This window comes from Lycorma delicatula, chromosome 7 (genome assembly GCF_047948215.1).
Source record: "Lycorma delicatula isolate Av1 chromosome 7, ASM4794821v1, whole genome shotgun sequence".
NCBI classification, from domain to species: Eukaryota; Metazoa; Arthropoda; class Insecta; order Hemiptera; family Fulgoridae; genus Lycorma; species Lycorma delicatula.
Window position 1 is genome coordinate 145,379,459 of NC_134461.1, and position 22,618 is coordinate 145,402,076.

The window sequence follows — 22,618 nt, forward strand, 5'->3', positions numbered from 1 at the left end:
TTTTAAATTAAATAAATAAAATAAAGCTCAAATCATTAATATACTACTTATCTAAATACAATTTTTTCCCCCCAATTTATTTTTTAGTGTAATTTTTTTTTAAATATAAATTTTTCATATTAACTGAAACACATTTTTATGATTTATATGCAGAATACATAAATTTTAGTTTTCAGTATCAGTTGAATAATGCAGAACAGTGTGCATTCAGATAAATTTTAAAAGATTGTTTTTATAATTTATGTATGGTAAAATGCCATGTTTCACACTATAAAGGTATTTGTAAATTTATTAATGTAATACTGTGAGAATACAAAATTAAAAAAAAGGTAACAATTTCAATAATTACCATACAGACAGTATAAGAATACTAAAATATCAGTGGCAAAAAGCATCTCAAATGGATTGAGAAAAATTGTTTCTGTGAAAATTCCTAGTTCTTTAATTTATAGAAGAGTACAGAATCACATTTTTTTACAACTCTTACTTTTTGTCTAAAACGAATAATGTTTATTGATTTATTATTTATTAATGAGTAAACTGATTTACTTATTATTATTATTATTATTTCATTAACTTTATTATTATTAATATTTCAACGTACCCATATTCTTTACAATGGAGTTCAGACAAAGAGTATATAAGTGATTTTCTACACACTTACAGCTGAACAACAACGCATGGCTACAAACTTAGCAATCATCTGCAGAGAAAAAAAAAACAGAGAGCATCACTTTGACATTGAATGAAGACTGACGTGCTTTCTTAGAATATGGAGAAAATTTGACAATCCATTTTGATGATTGAACTTTTGTCTTGATGTCATAGCTATAAACCCAGCTTTTATCTCCAGTTAACTTTGGCAACTTCTTGAACAAGAAGTTGCCAACAAACATCTACTCTGTTTGGTAATCAAACGAGGAACAAACTTTGCTGCAACTGGGATGCATGTTCAATTTTTCAGTAAAAATGTCATGGGCATGATCCAATCGAGATGCTAAACTCTTCTGCAAGTTCTCCAACAGTCAATCAGCAATTTATACGTACAGATTGTCGATTTTCTGAATGCAGGTGTCATCAATTGAAGTCAAAGGCCTTCCTGGTTGAGGGTCATCTTCAATTGACTGACAATCACTTTTAAATCATGAAAATAATTTGTAACACTGCGTACAACCCATAGCATCATCTCAGTAATATTATTTCACAAGTTGAAATGTTTTTGTGAAAATTTTCTCCAGTTTCATGCAAAATTCGTATTGTTGCTCCCAAAAATCACTAACACTTAGCACTCAAACAATAACGTGAAAATTAAACAAGATATCAACAATCCAAGAATATGTGGTTACACAGGAGGTTATGCAGAACACAATGCTACCAACCAACCACACATCACTAAATGTCTCTGTTGGCGCATCAATATAAATGTTCGGTTATTTTCTTAAGAGACTTTGTATGAAAATGAAAGGAAAGAAAAAATAAAAATTCTACAAGAAAAAATTTATTTTAGTACTTTTGTATTATTAAGAAAAAATAATACTTTTTATAATATTCTTAATTTTAATAAACAATGAAATGATAAAAATGAAGTAATATATACTAAGGAATCAGTCATTTTCAATAGTAGACACCTACACATAAAATGTGAAAATTATTGGTTCCAAAAATTGTTACATAGTTCCCTCTAACTAATGTTCTCTCTGAGTAGTAACTATGGCTTAACTTTTTCAGCTGCTTTACATTTTCGGTTTAAACTATCGTTTATTTCTTTTGATACCAACAAACTCAAACTCCTGTTACTTGCTTCCCTCAAGACAGAGAAATATTCTTGACAAGAAATTTTTCATTACCTATGAGCATATTGTCAAACACCTGCGATCTGCAGCAGTGGAAAAACCTGGTCAAAAAATCTGACAAAATTTACCAGAATTAATGATGGTTACTTATTCCAAATATTGTTGTATACAAATCACATTTTGAATAATACTCCATATAAATACATAAGTACATATTACATTCCAATTATTAAAATATACATACTTTTCATTAACTTCATTATTTTTTTGTATATATATTTAAATTGTATGTTCCTATAAAAATCATTATCTGATATTCATCAGGAATAATAAATATATGTTGTTAAAAACTGAGCCACCTTCCTTTTAACCCTCTACCTCCCATAATTTAAATACTTCTTTATGATTTTATACCCTCTTATAATTCCATTAAAACAAAATCCCTCAATAAACACTACTTTTTTGAAATCTGTAGTTGCCAATTATTCAAAGTTTTCACATATTTTTAATGTTTTTTTTTTAAGCAAAAAATCTGATAAAACTTTTATGTTAATAAAATCAACTAAAATATATTACTTCATAAGTAATTAATATAATTACATTAATTTAATAATTTTGACTAAATTTCAAAGCAATAAATAAAAATTAAAATACCTTAGGAGTTAACAGGTGGTACCTTGTTTTCATATGGTAGCATAGATAGTAAGGTTATTTTCCATGTAATCCTCCCCCCAAGGGTTATTTTCCTCATTTTATCCTCCCCCAACCTTCTAATCTGATTTACAATATCACCCCCTCCCGATATATAGGTAATAATTTTGATTTATTAAATTTACACAAATGTAATGCGATTATTGATAGAAGTATGAACAAAAACTATTTATGTTACATTATATAAAATATAAAGTAATTATATAATGTGATTTATATATTACTTTATACAAAATATCTCCCTCTACGAATCATGAGACCTTGCCGTTGGTGAGGGAGCTCGAGTGCTCAGAGATACAGAGTAGCTGAACCAAAGCTGCAACCATATCGGAGAGGTATCTGTTGAGAGCCACACTAAGGAATGTTTCCTGAAAGAGGGCAGCAGCTCTTTCAGTAGTTGTTACGGGCGTAGGTCAGAATGACTTAAACGGCCATATCAACATTACTGAATCCTCTGAGTACTGTGTAACTGAAAGCAATGGAAAACTACAGCTGCTTTTTTTCCAAGAAAATGTAGCTCTCTGCATTTTCATATAACAATGATGGAGGCGCCTTCCTTGGTAAAATATTTCGAAGGTAAACTAGTCCCCCATTCAGATCTCCGGGTGGGGACTATTAAGGAAGGGGTCACCAGAAAATTAAAAAAATAACATTCTACGAGTTGGAGCGTGGAATGTTAGAAGTCTAAAAAAGATTGGTAGGTTAGAAAAGTAAAAAGAGGAAAATGGATAAGATTAATGCAGATGTAGTAGGAATTAGCGAGGTTCAGTAAGAAGAGGAAAAGGACTTTTGGGTCAGGTGATTTTAGAATAAGTAACTCAGCTTCAAATAATTGGCAGGCAGGAGTAGGTTTCGTAATGAACAAGAAGATAGGGAAGACAGTAGAGTATTGTAAAATGCATAAGGATAAAATCAAAACCTAAACCGACAATGATTGTTAATGTCTATATGCCTACAAGCACCCATGATGATAATGATGAGGTAGAGTGTGTACACGAAGAAACTGATGAAGCAATTAAACACATAAAAGGAGATGAAAATTTAATAATAGTTAGAGATTGGAATGCAAGCACTGGAAAAGGCAAGGAAGGAAATAGTTGATGAATACAGGCTGGCAAAAGGAATGAAAGAAGGGACAAACTTATAAAGTTTTGCACGAAGTATAATTTAGTAATTGCCATGATTTTGAAACTTATAATAGAAGAATAAAAATCATAAATAAAAAATCATAATAGAAAAACATACACATGGAAAAAGCCAGGCGATACTGCAAGATATCAGATAGATTATATCATGGTTAAGCAAAGATTTAGAAATCAACTCGTCGACTGCAAAACTTACCCTGGAGGAGATATTGATAGCGACCAAAATTTAGTGATAATGAAATTTAGATTGGGGTTTAAAAATCGGAAGAAAAGGTGTCAGATGAATCGGTGGAAAAAAATTTAAAGAAGCTTGATAAAGAAGAGGTAAAGAAGATTTTTGAGGAGGACATCGCAAGAGGTCTGAGTAAAAAAGATAAAGTAGAAAATGTAGAAGAAGAATGGGACAATGCTAAAAAGGAAATTTTAAAATCAGCAGAAGCCAACTTAGGCGGAACAATGAGAACTGGTAGAAAACCTTGGATTTCAGACGATATGTTGCAGCTGATGGATGAAAGTAGAAAATATAAGAATGCTAGTGATGAAGAAAGTAAAAGAAACTATAGACAAATAAGAAATACTATAAACAGGAAGTGCAAACTAATGAAAGAAGAGTGGATTAAAGAAAAGTGTTCAGAAGTGGAAAGAGAAATGAACATTGATAAAATAGACAGAGCATACAGGAAAGTTAAGGAAAATGGTACACCGATTTATAACATGAAAGGCAAAGTCAATAGGTGGGTGGAATATATTGAAGAGTTATACGGAGGAAATGAATTAGAAAATGATGTTATAGAGGAAGTCAAAGAGGATGAAAGGGGAGAAACAATACTGAGATCTGCATTTAAGAGAGCATTAAAAGATTTGAATGGCAGAAAGACTCCTGGAATAGACAGAATACCTGTAGAATTACTGCGCATTGGAGGTGAGGAAGCAAATGCTAGATTGCACAAACCGGTGTGTAATATTTATGAAAAAGAGGAAGTTCCATCAGACTTCAAAAAGAATGTTATAGTCGTGATCCCAAAGAAAGCAGGAGCAAATAAATGTGAAGAATACAGAACAATTGGCTTTACTAGCCATGTATCAAAAATCTTAATTAGAATTCTGTAAGAAGAATTGAGAGGAGAGTGGAGGAAGTGTTAGGAGAAGACCAATTTGGTTTCAGGAAAAGTATAGGGACAAGGGAAGCAACTTTAGGCCTCAGATTAATAATAGACGGAAGATTAAAAAAAAAACAAACCAACATACTTGGCATTTATAGACCTAGAAAAGGTATTCGATAACGTAGACTGGAATAAAATGTTGAGCATTTTAAAAAAATTAGGGTTAAAGTACAGAGATAGAAGAATGATTGCTAACATTTACAGGAACAAAACAGCAACAGTAATAATTGAAGAACATAAGAAAGAAGCCGTAATAAGAAAGGGAGTCGGACAAGGATGTTCCCTATTCCCATTACTTTTTAATCTTTACGTAGAACTAGCAGTTAATGATGTTAAAGAACAATTTAGATCCAGAGTAACAGTACAAGGTGAAAAGATAAAGATGCTACAATTTGCTGATGATATAATAATTCTAGCTGACAGTAAAAAGGATTTAGAAGAAACAATGAATGGCATGGATGAAGTCCTATGCAAGAATTACCGCATGAAAATAAACAAGAATAAAAGGAAAGTAATGAAATGTAGTAGAAATAATGAAGAGGACCACTGAATGTGAAAATAGGAAGAGAAAGGATTATGGAGGTAGAAGAATTTTGTTATTTGGGAAGTAGAATTACTAAAAATGGACGAAGCAGGAGTGATATAAAATGCTGAATAGCACAGGCGAAACAAGCTTTCAGTCAGAAATATAATTTGTTTACATCAAAAATTAATTTAAATTTCAGGAAAAGATTTTTGAAAGTGTATGTTTGGAGTGTCGCTTTATATGGAAGTGAAACTTGGTCAATCGGAGTATCTGAGAAGAAAAGATTAGAAGCTTTTGAAATGTGGTGCTATAGGAGAATGTTAAAAATCAGATGGGTGGATAAAGTGACAAATGAAGAGGTTTTGCGGCAAATCAATGAAGAAAGAAGAATTTGGAAAAATATAGTTAAAAGAAGAGAGAGACTTACGGGCCACATATTAAGGCATCCTGGAATAATCACTTTAATATTATAGTCAGGTAGAAGGAAAAAATTGTGCAGGCAGGCAATGTTTGGATTATGTAAAACAGATTGTTAGGGATATAGGATGTAGGGGGTATACCAAAATGGAATGAATAGCACTAGATAGGGAATCTTGGACAACTGCACCAAACCAGTCAAATGACTGAAGACTGAAGAAATTGACTGAAGACAAAAAAAAAATTATATAAAATATTACACAAACTAAATAAGACAACTTATTAAACTGACCAAAAAGCAGCAATGTCTTTCAGTAGTGCTTGAAATGGGTTTTATATATTTCTGGACCTTTTGCCATCACATGAATTTACAAGAGGCTGTCAAGTAAACTTGTTGTACCACATTTACGTTTCATTTTGTTCTTTGCTAATCCTCCTCCCCCCATTCTTTTGATTGTATGTACTCCTGTTAAAGAGGATCGATGAAATTCTGAAAGTAATTGTCTGTACTATGACTGTAACTTTGGTTAAGTTACAATCATAACCACCCACTTATCGGACATGATTATGGATCCTGGGGCTATGTGTTTCACAATTATTTACAATAGAGTGTCTGCTTTTCTGTCGTTCACAGAAAACAGAAAACACTCATGAATTACCTGGCAAATTCCTCCAAAAACCCATTGCTCTTTCATTAGCCTTCCTACATTGGACATCCTTCTTACAAACAAATTTATCTATTTCCACTGCTAATCCTTCACCACTTCACACATTTTCTGACAACAATTTAGCTGAACATACTTTTCTTAAATAATTTTTCCAGTGAACAATAGTATTTATTTGTAGCTCTCATTCACAGAAAATACAACTGTCATTTCAAAACTTCATGAATCTATGAATAACTATTTTATTCATACCCAGTTTAAAACCTTGAAGCCATGTATTTGGGCACAACTGCACAACAATCATGTTTTTTTTATATTGTCAGCGTTCATGATTTTCAAAACTATTCAATCTCATTTCAAGGTTATTTGCAAATAATTTACTTTTCGGTAAAAAACCTGCATTTTGAAAAATCCCAACACATGAATTTTTTCTCTTGTATGTTCATATACTTAAAAATATTGTGGAAGGTAACTCTCCATATTAAAGCAAGTCAATGACAAGAATGTGACAAGAAAGTGTAGAGATAAGATAAGAAACTAAAAAACAAACTGTTGTTTGTCGAATAACAGTTTATGTGTTCTTATTGTTTCAGATATTAGATCATCGTACTCACATTATTATGATAGTGCGGGGAAGATAATGAAAATTACATTGAAAAACAAAGAGTGGAAGAGTATACAGAAAAGCACCTATAGTAGCTTAGTGAAATATTTTTTACTTTCACCTGGATTAGGTGGGGCGGTTAAATTTAGATCTTACATAACAGAATAAATAAATATGAAACAGTAATTCTAATGGAGTGAACTATGTTACACAACATTCCATAAAAAATTATATTCAATTTTTTAATAAAGTGTTATGTAGTTATAAAGTTAAAAGAATGATCTGAAGAGAAAAATCATATCTGAATCCAACAAAACATACAAGCTAATTTAAAATGCAGGAACAGTATACTAATAATTTTATGTACATGAACTTTGAGACAAGTTTAGACACACTAAAAGTTAAAACAGGTAATATTTTTCAACAACTTCTGAGCTAAAGTGTATAATTCATTACTGAAACTACTCTATAGAATTATTAAAAACAATTACTTTAACTTAAAAGGTCTACTTTTAAACTTTATAAAGTTCAAAGTGGATGTTAACAGTGGAGCACTGAGAAAATAAATAGAAATGATACCTACGAGATAATGACAAACACAGTTTAAAAGGTAACAATAATTTTCAAAATCAATTTGTAGATAAGTCATTCTGATAGTACAAAACACTAACTTTTAGAGGTATGTATTTAACAAATTTTCAACTTAACATATTTATACAGAAGAATGTACAAATATATGATGAGATACACAATCTAAACGAAAAATGAATATTGAAATTAAATTTATAAGTGAGAATATTATAAGATTAATTGTAGTATTAAAATACCAAACCTGACTTGGATTCAAATCCAGAACCAAACAGGCCAGAAAATTTATACTGTAACATTTATTATAGCTCTGCTGGAATCCTCTATTAGATTTATATCCTTCTATAAAAAACCCATCAAATCTCTCCCATCTAAGAATAAAAAATTGGGAAAAGATTTCTTTAAAAAAATTAAATAATTTGACTTATAGGATTTAAAAAAAATTATTTTATACCAGTTGTGATCTGTATTGAAAACAGGCTAACATACATATTATAGAGAAGTATAGAAAGGAAAAATGATTTATAACTTTTTGTAGTAATTTTCTGCGAATCTTAATCATGAAAATCAAGATATACCTGCATATTACTCAATAAATATGAGAATAAAATCCGATACATATATATACTACAAAATAATTAATCCAATGAGATCTGAGATCAATATTAATATAAGTAAACCAATAAAAATATTAATTTACATTTACAAAATATAAATTAAATATATAAATCTGTAAATTAAATTTTAAACATAAAACCTAAATATCATTTTTTATTAAGCTTTTTTACATAGTATTTAAATGGGTTAAATTTATTATTTGTTTAAATATATTAAAAACAGTTCCTAAATAATCTTTAATTATTAAATATAATAAAATTGTATAACTAATCAAGTGTGTTAACCACAAGTATTAAACAACATAATCTACAAAAGAAAAATGAGCAAAGTGTTTTGTTGTTTACTTTTACTATATCTACTCATTTTGATATAATTAATATATATAATTAAAAGTACAAATTAACTAATATTTGTTATAATTACATATACAATGATGAATAATATGTTACTACTAAATAGCGTGTATATATAAATTTTTACATATTTTTTATTTTATTACAACCTTTATACACTGAAAAAAAAACAAAACTGTTAATGCTGAAAATAATAATAAAAACTATCATAAAATAGTAATTAATTAATAATATATAATATACTAATGTATATGTACATCTATATATATATATATCTATAGATATATATATATATATGTGACACAAGGCATGAATGAATCTGTTTTCTAATCTTTTCTTTTCATTTGATATGTTTACACATACATTGTTACATAAACTAACTAGCACGACAATTGTACGTGCGTAAATGGCTATCTTCAGAAGAATCTTCAGCTAAACTTGCCACAGGTCTATAACCCATATTCATTAGTACTACATCAAAAGGATCAGCTTTCATCCGTCGTTGATTTAATAATGCTGCAGCATCACGATCTTTAACTTCTCTATCATTTTCAGACCCATCCTAAAAGAAATTAAAAACACAAATCTATGTATCATTCAATAATGATATTTTTCTTTAAATTTTATATGACTATCAACTTTTTTTTCAATCAGCTGGTGAAAAAAGATGGAATATATAGAAAGTTTATTTTATTCATTGATATAGAGAAAGTATTGAGGAGTGATACGTAAACATAACTAAGGAAATGTACTGGAGATCACAAATATAATTAATTCTCTATTTAACAATACCAAAGGCTTTGTAAAAGGAAGTGGACTAAAGAAGGGAAATATCCTATCTTCAGCAACGTTCAATGTCATGATGGAGGTATGAGTACACAGGTGAAAGAGAAAGTCATGCAAAATTATAATTTAATTTTGTAGCTGATAAGATGATACAAGGAGAAATTAGAAGATATTAACTGTCAATTCAGAGCTCAGCATGTTATAAAGTAGACTTAAAATAAGTAAGGAAAAGAAGAAAGTGAGGAAAAGATAAAGAGAATAAAAGAGGGAAGTGATAAAAGATAAAGAGGGAAAAGAAATGCCATGCTGAAGGGGGAAACTTTGGGAGCAGTTAGAAGTAAGGAAAGATAAGAGAAAGTAAGGAAAGATAAGAAAATTTTAAAACAACTGTAAAAAGTAGTGAATTTCTATCAAACTATTCTCTATTCATAATATGTTTGAATAATCATTAAGGAAAATGAAGGTACCAGAAAATGCAAAGGTTATTATGTAAGATGTAATATGCACAATAATAGCATATAGAGAAGAGGCAGGTCAAATGACAAATGGGGGGATTGGAGCAAAGGTCCACAGTGGAGAAAATGGAAATTTTTGAAGTTACAAACAGGATGAAAGAAGATCAGTAGGATGTGAAAGTGCTAGATATAAATATATTGTTGAGAAATGTTTCTGGCAATAGGTGGAAAGGAAACTTGTGAAAGAACAGAAAATGGTAGGACTAAATCTGTACTGAGGATCAGCAGTAGTTGTAATATAATCAGATTTTAATGCTTGTTCTCCCCTAGATATTCCATGTTTTTTAAATCACCATGTTGTGCAGAATGTAGTTACTCAGTATCCATACAGTTTATCTACTATTTTAATTTAAATTAAGATTAAAATAAAGCAGGATCACTCCTGCTAATCAAATGTAACTATGTTTTGGATTGATCACACTAGCTTCTTCAGCATTTCATAACAAACACATTCCATGAGTTTTACAAAAAAAATTTTGTTTTAGTTCCAAATTATGGAACGCTTTCTTCAGATTTCTGGCACCTGTAATTTGGAGTTCTGAACATTTCAATTTTCAGCACCAATTTCTCACAGGATTATACTCTGTAATTATTACAGTAAACATGACAAATTTTGGACAGGTGTCTGCTTGCAAAAAACAAATCACATTATTTACCCAACTGTCAGTAGAAACAACAATAATAGGTTAATATCTTATTGAATGTTCATTTACCAAAACTGAACAGAATAGGCAGCAGTTGCAAACATAAAAAGATTACATACTGCTGGCAATTATTATACATGCACTCTGTTATGGATATTATCATATTATGGATACAGTAATGTTATTTGTATATATGTTAACACTACACAAACGCTACAGGGTACATAACTGTTTTATGTTAAATATACTATATATCAAGACTTAAGTAGCTGTTCTGTTATACAAAACAAATAAAATATATAAATTATTATAGAATTTATATGTTTCCTTTTTTATAACTTTAAAAATTAAGAAAAACAAATAAATATTACAGTGAACTAATCAACTTCAAGAAAATATTTTCAAGTATTAATGAAATGTTATTAAGTATTATGTATTTTTACGTTTTAATATTTAAATTTACTAAACTTTCTTTTGTCGTTATCCTACCCTACTAAAGGGCATTTGTATGTGTGTCCGTTCCCCTTAGCTTAACACCAGAATGTACTGATCACTAGTGGAAAATCCTGATTCGTTAGTACATGTCTTGCGGTGGTAAGGTGTACACTTGTTAAATTATTATATATCAATATAATGCATATATATGCAAAATATATATTAATAATATATTTTTTTATTTGTGTGATTGTTTTTCTTCTTAAAATAATGAACTATAACCAAAAACCGCTGAACTAAGACTATAACCGATCACTAGTGGAAAATCCCAATTTGTTAATATCAACTTCTAGACTTAAATTTCTAATTTAACTTTTGTTATATTTATTTTCATCATCAAAAAAAAAAAATTTTTCCACATGAGTTAATCAATTTTGAACACCTAATAATCCCATTTCGAGATGCCACTCGCCAGGAAAACCTGCCCAGAGGGCCTAGCTATGGAGGGCGTGTCGTCTATGGCATGTCTCTGCAGCTAGTAATATAATAAAACCTTAGGATATTTTATTAATTACTACAGTTTGAATGTTTTACCAATATAATATACATAAGTTCAAACTTATGATAAAGTATCACACAAAAAAGTTTTCAAATAGTTGTATTAATAACAAAAATAACTAAATAATGGATAATATAAATTTTTAGTGCCGACTATGAAGACAACCCTACTTGCAGTTTCTCTTGATATCATACTCACTACTTTTTTTTTTTTAAGAATACCGTCACTCTTTATTATATTTTCTGGTATTTTCACATTTTACACTTATAAAACACATCAGAAAATAAAATGCAAACACAATAATGGTATAAAAATTCCAAAAATATTTATTTATTTTTGTCAATATACAATTTGATAAATAACAGACAAAGAAACATAATATTATTACCTCAGGTTGTGGAGACCAGAGTCTTACAACGGGATCAATGCCACTAGTAGCAAGTAAGCAGCAAGAAGGATGAGGTTGGAGACAATTCACAATAGAATTATCACCACGTAAAATACGAACATTATTAGTAGAACTACGATCCCAGAAATAAATCGAACCATCATCTGAACCTGCCATTATGTACTGGCCATTGCTGTAATAAAATAGTGATAATTATAAAAAATACATAAAATTAAGCGTTTACTAGATTTATAAATAATATTTTTCTAATTATTAACACATTTCCTATAATGATTTTTTTTTAAATTTGTTTAAAACCTGACAAATCTACACAATAGGAAGTTGTAATTAAATTTTTCACTGTTTGGAACCCCAAAAGAGGATCATATAAATTCATTCACTTCTAGGCCTGACTGTGTCTTCCCTATTAATCTGGATGTCATACCATTGAATTTCATATACTTTCAGTAAAATGAAAAAAAAATAGCATTTTTTTTGTGTATTGTTGTTAACCAAACTAAAAACTGACAATATACTAAACTCAAACACTTGATGATTGACCCATAATCAAAGACAAAATTAAATACAGAGCTATATAAAAAATAGAACATAAAAATAAATATGGACAACATCTGAAACTAAAAAAAAGTAAGTGACAGTATAAAATTTACAGAAATAAATAATTCAATCAAGTTCCTGAACCTAACAGTAATTAAGAATAATGAAGAGAATCAAATACAAGATTTACCTAAAATCAACACAGAAACATTATGATAACAAACAATTCAAACGAGCCATATAAATAAAAATGGCAGTAAACAGGCATCTTAACTTGGAACGTTAAAGTACTTGTAGAATAGAATACAGAAATAAATAATGTAATAATTACTACTATTAATAGCTCAAGTTAATGACTAAAACTAAAACAAGTGCAATTTTTCAAAATATGCAATAAAATCTACAACATTACAAACAAAAAAATCAATATAAAAGTGACTTATATAACAAACAATAACCTATTTTTTTAAATAAAACTCAACTGTATGGTATTATGAACTAAATGGTATGTAGAAAATTAATTGTAATACATGTGACAAAAAATAGTAAAGGGGTTCAACTGCAAGATCTATTAGAGTAAATTTAAAAATATATATATTTATATATAAGGGGTGTTCAAATCAATCCACTACTAATTAATAAATGTAGAACACACTTGATAGTAAAAATACTTTTATTTGTCCATGTAATCCCCTGCTATATTTATCCCAGAATTTCATCATCTGTACCTGGATACTCACAGTGTAGAAATATTTGTAGTTACATCAAAACTAAGATAGGAGTGACTACTTCACCTCATCGTTGCTGCTGAAATACTGGCTTTCTATGAACAATTTCACGAGCCTGAGCAGGTGAAAATCACTGGGTGCAAGGATGAGACTGTACAGGGGGGTGTGGCAATAACTTCCAGCCAAGATTTTGTAGAGCGCATGTCATGCATTGTCCTGCAGAAAGAGAATGTCTTTAATGATTGCACCAGGCTGTTTTTTGCACAAAGCATTGTGCACATCTTGAACAACTTTACAGTAGAACTCACTGTTAATAATGACTCCACAAGGTAGAAAATCGACATGAATCCCAAAACAATCCCAAATCCCAAAAAACTGAGGCTATAACTTTGGTGGCTCTGAACCACCTCAACCGGGATCATTACTAATGTATGGCCTTCTTTAGAACGTTTGTACCACTCAAATGTTTTACTGCGACTAAGAGTCTCATCACCATAGTGTGCAAGGAGTCGCAAATAAATCTCACAGGGTTTTACACCTACATTCACAAGAAACTGTATTACACAATGCACTGTTCCACATATTCATTCACTACATCGGACACCATGTTCTTGTGACTGCTGTTATTTAACATTGCTTCATGCCAGCATACCATGCGGTAGTACCTGAATCTTGTACCTTACATGTACAACCAACAGAATGTGCAGCAATCTCCATTTACACTCCAGTCTAAAAAAAGTCCCAGACTGACGTGAATGTCCCTTGAATATAAGTAACTATCAAAAGAAAAATCATACTCCTAACTGCAAATCAAATATTCTAACACATGTAATCAACAGCAGAACATCAAACTCTAGAAATCAAGCAATTAAGATTAATAAAACTTGTTTTAATAAAAGATGTTAAATGAAATAAAAAGTAACTATTTAATAAATTTGCCACATCATAAAATAATAATAAATAAAAGAGAGAAAACTGAAAATAGAGGAGAAAAAATACACACATTTGAAAATGATATTTTAAACCATGTAAATTCACAACAAATACAGAAATATTTTGATGCATACACACAGAAGCATAAAAAATACACCTTCACAAAACACAGAACACAGTAAAAACAATACAGAACAGAAAAGAGTCAATAAACAACAAAAGTTCAATACAATCTACAACCCAGAAAACAAGCGAGTTCAAAGGAAGCTGTCCTAGAAGACAGGATGAAATAGATTTCAAATAAAACAATTCGCATGAATTAAGTTATTACATAGATATCTGGAAAGCCTGGAAACAGCTTAATTATAGAAAACTGAGAATTACTACATTACCAGAATAAATGCAGTTGATTACAGTATCAGACTACAATGAATTGCGATTGAAATTGTTGTTGGCCATCTTGGATTCTCCACATTGAATTCAACTTTATTTTTTTAAAATGATATGATGATTATATTACACATGATTTCAATGTACATTTGAATAGGAAAAACGTCAGTGAAAACCCCAAATCCACATCTCTATCCATGCTTTAGAAACCATTAAAGTGTCCAGATCAATGTAAAATGACTGTTCAAGTTCGAAACAATTCTGCAAAATGTTTTTCAAAATCACTTCTCATTACTTAATTATTCAAAATTTATCATTACAATATTCGACATCAAAATTAGAAACAGCTTATTAATTGCATTTATTTGTTTATTATTTAATTAATTATTTTTAACTATTTATAAAAAGAATTTTTTCAAGAAAATAAGTAACATAATAAAAACATACTGAATGTGTACAAAAATCAAAACAGATATTCAAAGTGGTCTCTTCCTAATTGTTGATGAAATCCTGTATGTGTGTAAAAATTACATACAGCATTCTGAATTTAATCCATTGAGATGCTTCAGCAGCTTCAATTAGAATTTGTCTTTCCAGATTCTTAGGATTAGTTTTATAAACTTTGTCTTTTAAATATCTCCAGAAGTAGTTTAATGGACTTAAATTTGGTGATTGTGGAGGCCATTCAATTTGTCTTCTGCTACCAATTCACCTTACTGGGAAAATATTATTCAAGAAACCACAAACTTTAAAAGAATAGTGGACAGGATCTCCATCTTGCTGAAACAATGAATTGTTAAAATTTTGCCCTAAATAATTTTCAATAGCTGAAATAATTTGATTTCATACAACTCGCCTGTCAAATTTCCTTCAATTACATGTGACTCAATTAATGTATAAATGCTAGCCCAAACATTATTCATTTCCAGAATCTGGGTGTGTGCTTCACGTAAACAGTGTGAATTCTCATCATTCCACTAACAATAATTATATCTAATTGATATTTCCATTCAGCATAAAAGGAGCCTCGTCTGAAAAGAAAACATTTGTTATGACGTTTGGGTTCTTGATAATCCAGATTGTCATAATTTCATAAAATTCTACACATCGATCAAAATCATTCTCCAATAATTTTAATTTTTTCATTTCATCTGAATTTTGTAAGGGTTTATATAGTTTTAAATCAATACTTCATCGACAGGGGATTCGTTTATATCAAGGTGCCTACGAATAACCCAAATTAGGTGTGGGGAATTCTCTATTACCTTTAATATGACATCTAGTTTAACATCTTCACGTAAAGAGGATTTAGCTCAGCCAGAGTAGCCACAATTTTTTATAATTCCACATTCCTCAAATCTTCATACTCTTCAGTACAATGTAGATTTTGCAATTAGATCAGGAAAAGTGTCATTAAATAAATTAAATAAAATAGATTCTTTGTCATACGATCTTACTCAATCGCCATACCCACTCACTATTATAAGAATTAACCTTTCATATTCACAGAGTTCCATTATCTTAATGAAAATATAGTATAACGCAAAGAAATATGAATTAGAAAATCAAATAAACTGATTAATAAAGTCAATGAGGAAACAGGCTTCACATAAATTACATTTGTTGCTTACCTATTTATTCAAAATGGGAGAAGATGGTAAAATTAATTTATACCAATGAAGCTGTTGCCAATCGTGCAAAAAAAGTTTTTTTGAGTTAAATTTTTGAAAAAAATATTTATTGAAAAAAGATAATTCAATTTTTATTGGTGAAATAAATACTGTTTTAATTAAAATTACGATACATGTTTTTATTAATTATATATTACCTATCTTCTCTAATTTCAAATAAATAAATAAATGTAATGAATGAGCTGTTTCTAATTTTGTTAGAATTTCATTATCGAATACTGTATTGATAAATTTTGAATAATTAACTAACGAGAAGAGATTTTGGAAAACAGTTTGCAGAATAGTTTCCAGCATGAAATTGCAATGTTACATGATGTGTTATTATCCCCCTTTCTAGTGAAAATATTTATCTTGAATGGAGGTTGGGGACAGCGTTTTACTCCGATCTGGACATTTTAATGGTCAATATCTAAAACACAAATGAAGCTATAGATGCTGGGTTTTCACTACGGTTTTCTCCATTCAAATCTATATTGAAATCATGTGTAATATAACCATTATGTCATTTAAAAAAAATAAAATTGAATTCCATATAACGGATCCAAGATGGCCAACAATAATTTCAAACACAACTCATTTCATTGATATTGTAATCAACTATATTTATTTTGGTAAAGTAATTTATAATTAAGCATTTCCAGACCTTCTGGATGCCCTGTACGAGTATATAAAAAGGAAAATAATTAAGCAAGAAAAGTAACTTCTTCAGTTAAAAGGACTGAAAGACAACTGCACTTCCACTATAACAGCGCTAACTAACCAGCAATTCCTCCTTATTTTCCAAATTGAAATACTCTAAAAGGATGATAATTTGAGATGATCGAAGATATTTAACAAATTTGCAGATGGACCTAATTCCAAAAAAGGTATACCAAAATTGATTTCAAGATCAGGATCAGTGTATTCTACCACGATATGAATACTTGAAATAAATAAGGCTCACACAGTTCTAATATAACCTCAAAATTTTATTCTTAATCTTGGAAGTTATACATCATCATTCTAATATAGTAAACATAGTACATTCAATATGATTGAAAAATGATTGTATATAACAGTTTTTTCGATATAAAATTAAAATAGGAACAAAAATAGAGAATTTGGGTCAAAAAAACAAATAAAAATTTACATTATTGTATGGATTATGGAAAAAAAAGATTTTGTACATATCCACTTGCACTGCAAAACAGCAAATCCATCAACAAATTTGTAACTCATAATTCTTAAAATATGTAAGAAAACAGTATGATTTACCTTCCAAAAAAGTTAGCTTCTTTAATATCAGTAGTAGTATTGCAATGTCCATAAAATCTCTTTTCATAATCACAAGCCATATCTCTCCAAGACCATTCTTCATATGACTTCAGACTCCTCTCCGATTTGTTGCTCCCTTCAACATCATCACAATCTGCAAGTCAATACCAGTATACTAATCTTTCAGACATACACATACATGTATCTACAGCATTTTTGTTTTTTGTCAAAATATTTTTTTACAAGTTTAAGAAGAATAAATTTAATCATTTCTTTAGTCCATTATGATCGATTGTAAATTTATACATGATAAAACTAATTAATTCTTTTACATTTTAAAATAAATCAAGCATTTTGAAATTAACATTATACATGGAAAAATTTATAATTACAGAAAGTCCTGTACTTAAGAAATTGATGCATTCTGGTAAAGTATTGGTAAATTGAATTGTTTAAATCTACATGTGTACAAGATTATTTTGTATATTTATCAAGTACTATAACTTTAACAGCTACAGACAATCTGACAACAGGTTTATGAAAATGACATTACCATTCCTACATATATTGTGAGGATAATTACACAAATAAATTAATATTTTAATTTTAGTGGAAAATACTGCTTCCAGCATACACCAGAAAATTTTTGTTAAAATTTTCACAAATATATTATTCCATGTGATGCAATAATGTACCAGTTTTAGTAATATGCTGGAATTGAATGCTGACCCAGTTAAATTTACTTTCTTTAACTGTAACTAATCATCTTTAATTCAGTTTTTGTAAAACTATAAAATCTAATTAACATCACCTAAACGTACGGTTTTCAGTATGTGAAAACGAAACTATTTTATACCTGGCCTTAAATTTGATTTTACCAAAATAATTATGAAGATTTTTTATTGAAAGATATATTAATCTACATAAAATGACTACATAATCTACATAAAATGTCATATTAATGACATTTTGTTAAGTGAAAATTTAATTTATACAAAAATATAACAATTTTAAATTAAATAATTAATGATTTGATAATTTAGCTTTCATTTGAACAATTTTACCTTATTTTATTAAAAGAAAAAGAATTACTGAAAAATTTAATAACTACATAATCTCAATATTAATCCATAGTCTCTTTCTTTTATCTATTTACTAACAAGTTATGTTTTTTACAGTATTATTCCCTGGCATTTTAGAAGTTTAGTTTCCTAAAAAAAATTTCAGTTAGTTAATAAAATACAAACAAATCTTTTTGTTTATGTTTATAGCTTTCTAAATAAAACTGTAATAGATTTATAGTGTTTAAATGACTACATATAGATATCAATGACGTAAGACAGTTTGTGATATTATGTTTAAATATAACAGTACTGAATATAAATATATATTTAAGTACAAGAAAATGTCGGTGAAGTAAAAATCTCTAAATGGACTTATTTTGCACATATCATATAGACATGTTTCTCTTTAATACATCAAATTGGTTTTTGTAAATAACTAATGGCAAATGTGGTAATCAGTGAATATATGCATAAAACATTCTTATGTAAAGTAAAACCAAGGATTTAGACTGCAGTCATAACCCATTCTGATTGAAAATACACATTTCTGATTCTGCGCATTAAAAAATAATTGTAAATAATTTTGTAATACATCAAAATCAATAACTGAAAGCTAGAAAAGCATAAATAAAAATCCTGAAATAATTATAAAAATTTCTAATAAACATTATTAAAAAAATAACACAAAGTAAATAAAAAAATAATGAATTTCTATTATATTAATAAACATAACAAAGGTAAAAGAAAGTATTAAAATACCAAAATCAGAGGATATTGCTTTATACAATTAACAAAATTAACATCTTCGATTTTTGTTCTGAAATGTTTTTGTATTTACATATATTTACAAAGTTGTACCTATTTATAAAAAACTTAACAAATACAATCTTCAACTAATTTCTATATTTGGGCAGAAAGTATCTGATAAAAATAAAAAAATAAAAAATACTCATACAGATTATATACAAATTTGTATAGCAAGCAAGGAATTTACAATAGTATATTACTAGAGTTTGCTATGTATAAAACATGCTTATTTGAAATTAAACATATTATGAAAAAAGTAATTAACAAAAATATCTAGACATAAAAACTGATAACACATTTCAGTAAAAAAATACTAGATGGTAAAACTAAAAATGAATTCTATTTTTATCAACAGTAACCAGCAAAATACTACCAATGTACAAAATTTACTGATGTTCACTCATCAAAATACCAAATTATTCATTAAAAACTGTAAGTAAATAAATAAACTAGCTCCTCTGTGTGCAGATTACCCTGCAAAATGAGGGTCATGGTTTCGCATATAGCAAAATCATGTTCATTAGTCATTAACATATGATAGACAATCAGAAGCATTTTTCATGTTAAAATTCCAATGAATAATAATAAATACCTTTTGAAAAAAATTTATAAAAAGGCAACATGTAATGTTTAGGATTGGACTTTTTAACTTTTCTTCAAAATAACAACTTTAAAAAAGTCAGTTCGAGCCTCTACAAGGTGTGCCTGGATATATCCAGAAAAAATAGGAGAAATTTTTCTGGTGTATTGAATATATAGAAACTTCACAACTTCATCTATCATCAACTCATACCCCACTATCACCTCACTACATCACATCTAGAGTTGTGACTCAGGATAGTTTGAAACAGGCTGATTGGTCAACTACAAAATAATAAACTTCATATAAGAATTCCTCAAGAATCTCAACACTCACCCTAAAAGCATTTAATAAAATCTACCCATAATAAACACCCACACCCTCACTAATAAAAAGACCATAAATAAGCAGGAAAGTTCTGAAACCAACTCGACCAGACCATAAATAACATCCCCAAAAATTATCTTAAACAGTCAATTGAAGACTTCAATGCTGAACCAGGCAGTAAAAGATGATACCATTGGAAAATGGCACACCCAAAAGAGAACAAATGAAAACTAACGGAATCATCAATCTCTACAGAAACCACAACCTAATCTCTAAATCTACATATAAAAAAAACTCAAAACCTGGAAATACCTCATCTAATATTTAGGAGAATGGCAACTAGATCAGGTCTTCACGGAAAAACATCGCCACAACAATGTAAAAGTTCTCCAAGGAATAGATACAGGCTCGGATCATTATGTAGTCAAAATTAAAATTACATTCACTCCCCAAAGGAAGCAATAAAACCAAACCCCTAAAACTAAAAGAAAAATAGACCCAACCCAACTAATCAGGAATGAAAATTACCAAAATGCAACTGAAGAAATAACAATTACCGATAAACTCAAAGAACTACTCAACAATCATAAACAAATCACAGAAAAATTAGCCCCAATAATAAAACCCAGTAAAAAGTGACAATTGTGGAACAGCAAATGCAATAAAACACTGGAGGACAACAAGCACAGCTATTTCACCAATCCCAGAAATCAGAAACATCCTTCCAAAAACTAGTAAAACAAAGAAAAGAAACCACCCAAACCATAAGGAAAATAAAAAGACACTGAAATCAATAGAAGAATTCAACAAAACTCTAAAAATACAAATCCCAACCAAAACTAATGTAGGATGAAAGCAGTAAACTGTCCCATAACAATAAAGACAATGTGGAAATCCTAGTTAAATATTTCAAGAAACTCCTACATTGAGAAGAACTGACAGAACTCCAAAACTTCGACACCAGCACCCTAACAGACCTTCCCATAATAAAAGAATCTACCAAGCACCGAGTGAGATGACGAATTACAAAGAGGCAGGAGAAGATGAGACCTTTGTAGAGAACTGGAAACATGCAGAAACACTAGCAAAAATCACCCTTCATCAATAGCTTGTCAATATCTGGATCAAAGAAGAACTACCAGAACACTGGACTACAGACCTCATCCATCTGCTATACAAAAAAAGGAACAAAACAGACCCTATAATAATAATATTAATGGATTACAACAGGAAAAGAAACATAGGTATGGTGATAACATTTGTAGATGTCAAGAAAGCTTACAACTGCATCCACAGAGAATCCCTACTAAAAATTCAACACCTTGAACTGTATACCAAATTAATAATCATGATAAAACTGACCCTCACAAACACTAAGTCAAAGGTAAAATTCAGAGGTGAGCTGTTGGAACCCATTGGATCAAAGCAAGACTAGGCTAACTGATGGGGTCCACCATTCTTATTAAACTGTGCTGAGGGAATGGCTCAACAAATGTCCCCCAAAAGATAAATTAGGCAGAAAAATCAAAACAAACTGTCTTGGTTTAGCCGACGACTTGGCACTGCTAGCAAATAACATCGACAAAACTAAATCACAGATATTCGAACTACAAAACATTGGAAATAATATTGGCCTCAAAATATCATTCAAAAAGACATAAATTATACCCCAAAAAACAACAAAATTAAAAGAAGTAAACATAAACGGTAATAAGATCAAAATAGTAACCCAATTTAAATACCTCGGAGAAATAATAACCTAAATGAAAAAAAAACTCGATCCAAATAAGAACAAACTAGCTAAAGCTCACAAATTAACTGTAAATTTACAATAAAAAATGCCTATTAGAAATCCAAAAATAAGACACTAAAACACAATTATAAAACCAGAAGCCACTTATGCAGCAAAAACACTCTTCCATCTGAACAATCAAAGACAGACAGACTCCAGATCGAAAGAAGAATTGGAAAAACCTGCATCAAAAAAAGTACCAGAATGACGGGCAGAGGTGGATCATGCCTAACCAGTCGTGTACAAAAAGTTAGAACTACATAAGGGGAGACTAGGATTCTTTGGACACATCATGAGAATGCAAGATTCGAGACTTCTGAAACAGCTGGTACATTATAATTTCAAGTTGAAAAACACCAAGACAGGATGCAGACAGATCAGAGAAATATGAGAGGATCTGAAGAAAATTGGCCTTATACTAAAAGACACCACAAAAAAGATAAAATTAAATAAAAAAATACTTGCTTCACACTCACAAGAAAGAAACTTATTACATGAACATTTTCAGCACCAGAAAGGGTACAGAAACCAAAACGTATGAAAAAGTACTGGAAGGACCACAAGGCCAAACAGTCTCTTCAAAG

The 22,618-nt window shown here is 29.5% G+C and overlaps 1 protein-coding gene across 4 annotated transcripts in view; it reads right to left on the reverse strand.

Moving 5' to 3' along the window:
* Window positions 1–587: 587 nt before the first annotated feature.
* Window positions 588–22,618, reverse strand: part of LOC142328420 (WD and tetratricopeptide repeats protein 1-like) — a 56,024-nt gene continuing 33,993 nt past the window's right edge. For 2 of the 4 annotated variants that reach the window (XM_075372136.1, XM_075372139.1), the window contains exons 13-15: window positions 17,465–17,618; window positions 11,911–12,103; window positions 8,560–9,145 (exon numbers count right to left, since the gene is read on the reverse strand). In XM_075372136.1, coding sequence (XP_075228251.1) covers window positions 8,960–9,145; window positions 11,911–12,103; window positions 17,465–17,618 — 533 coding nt within the window. In that variant the 3' untranslated portion in view covers window positions 8,560–8,959. Of the gene's footprint in view, window positions 1,908–8,559; window positions 9,146–11,910; window positions 12,104–17,464; window positions 17,619–22,618 lie in introns of those variants that run through there. The other 2 variants (XM_075372137.1, XM_075372140.1) reach the window with 2 other exon arrangements.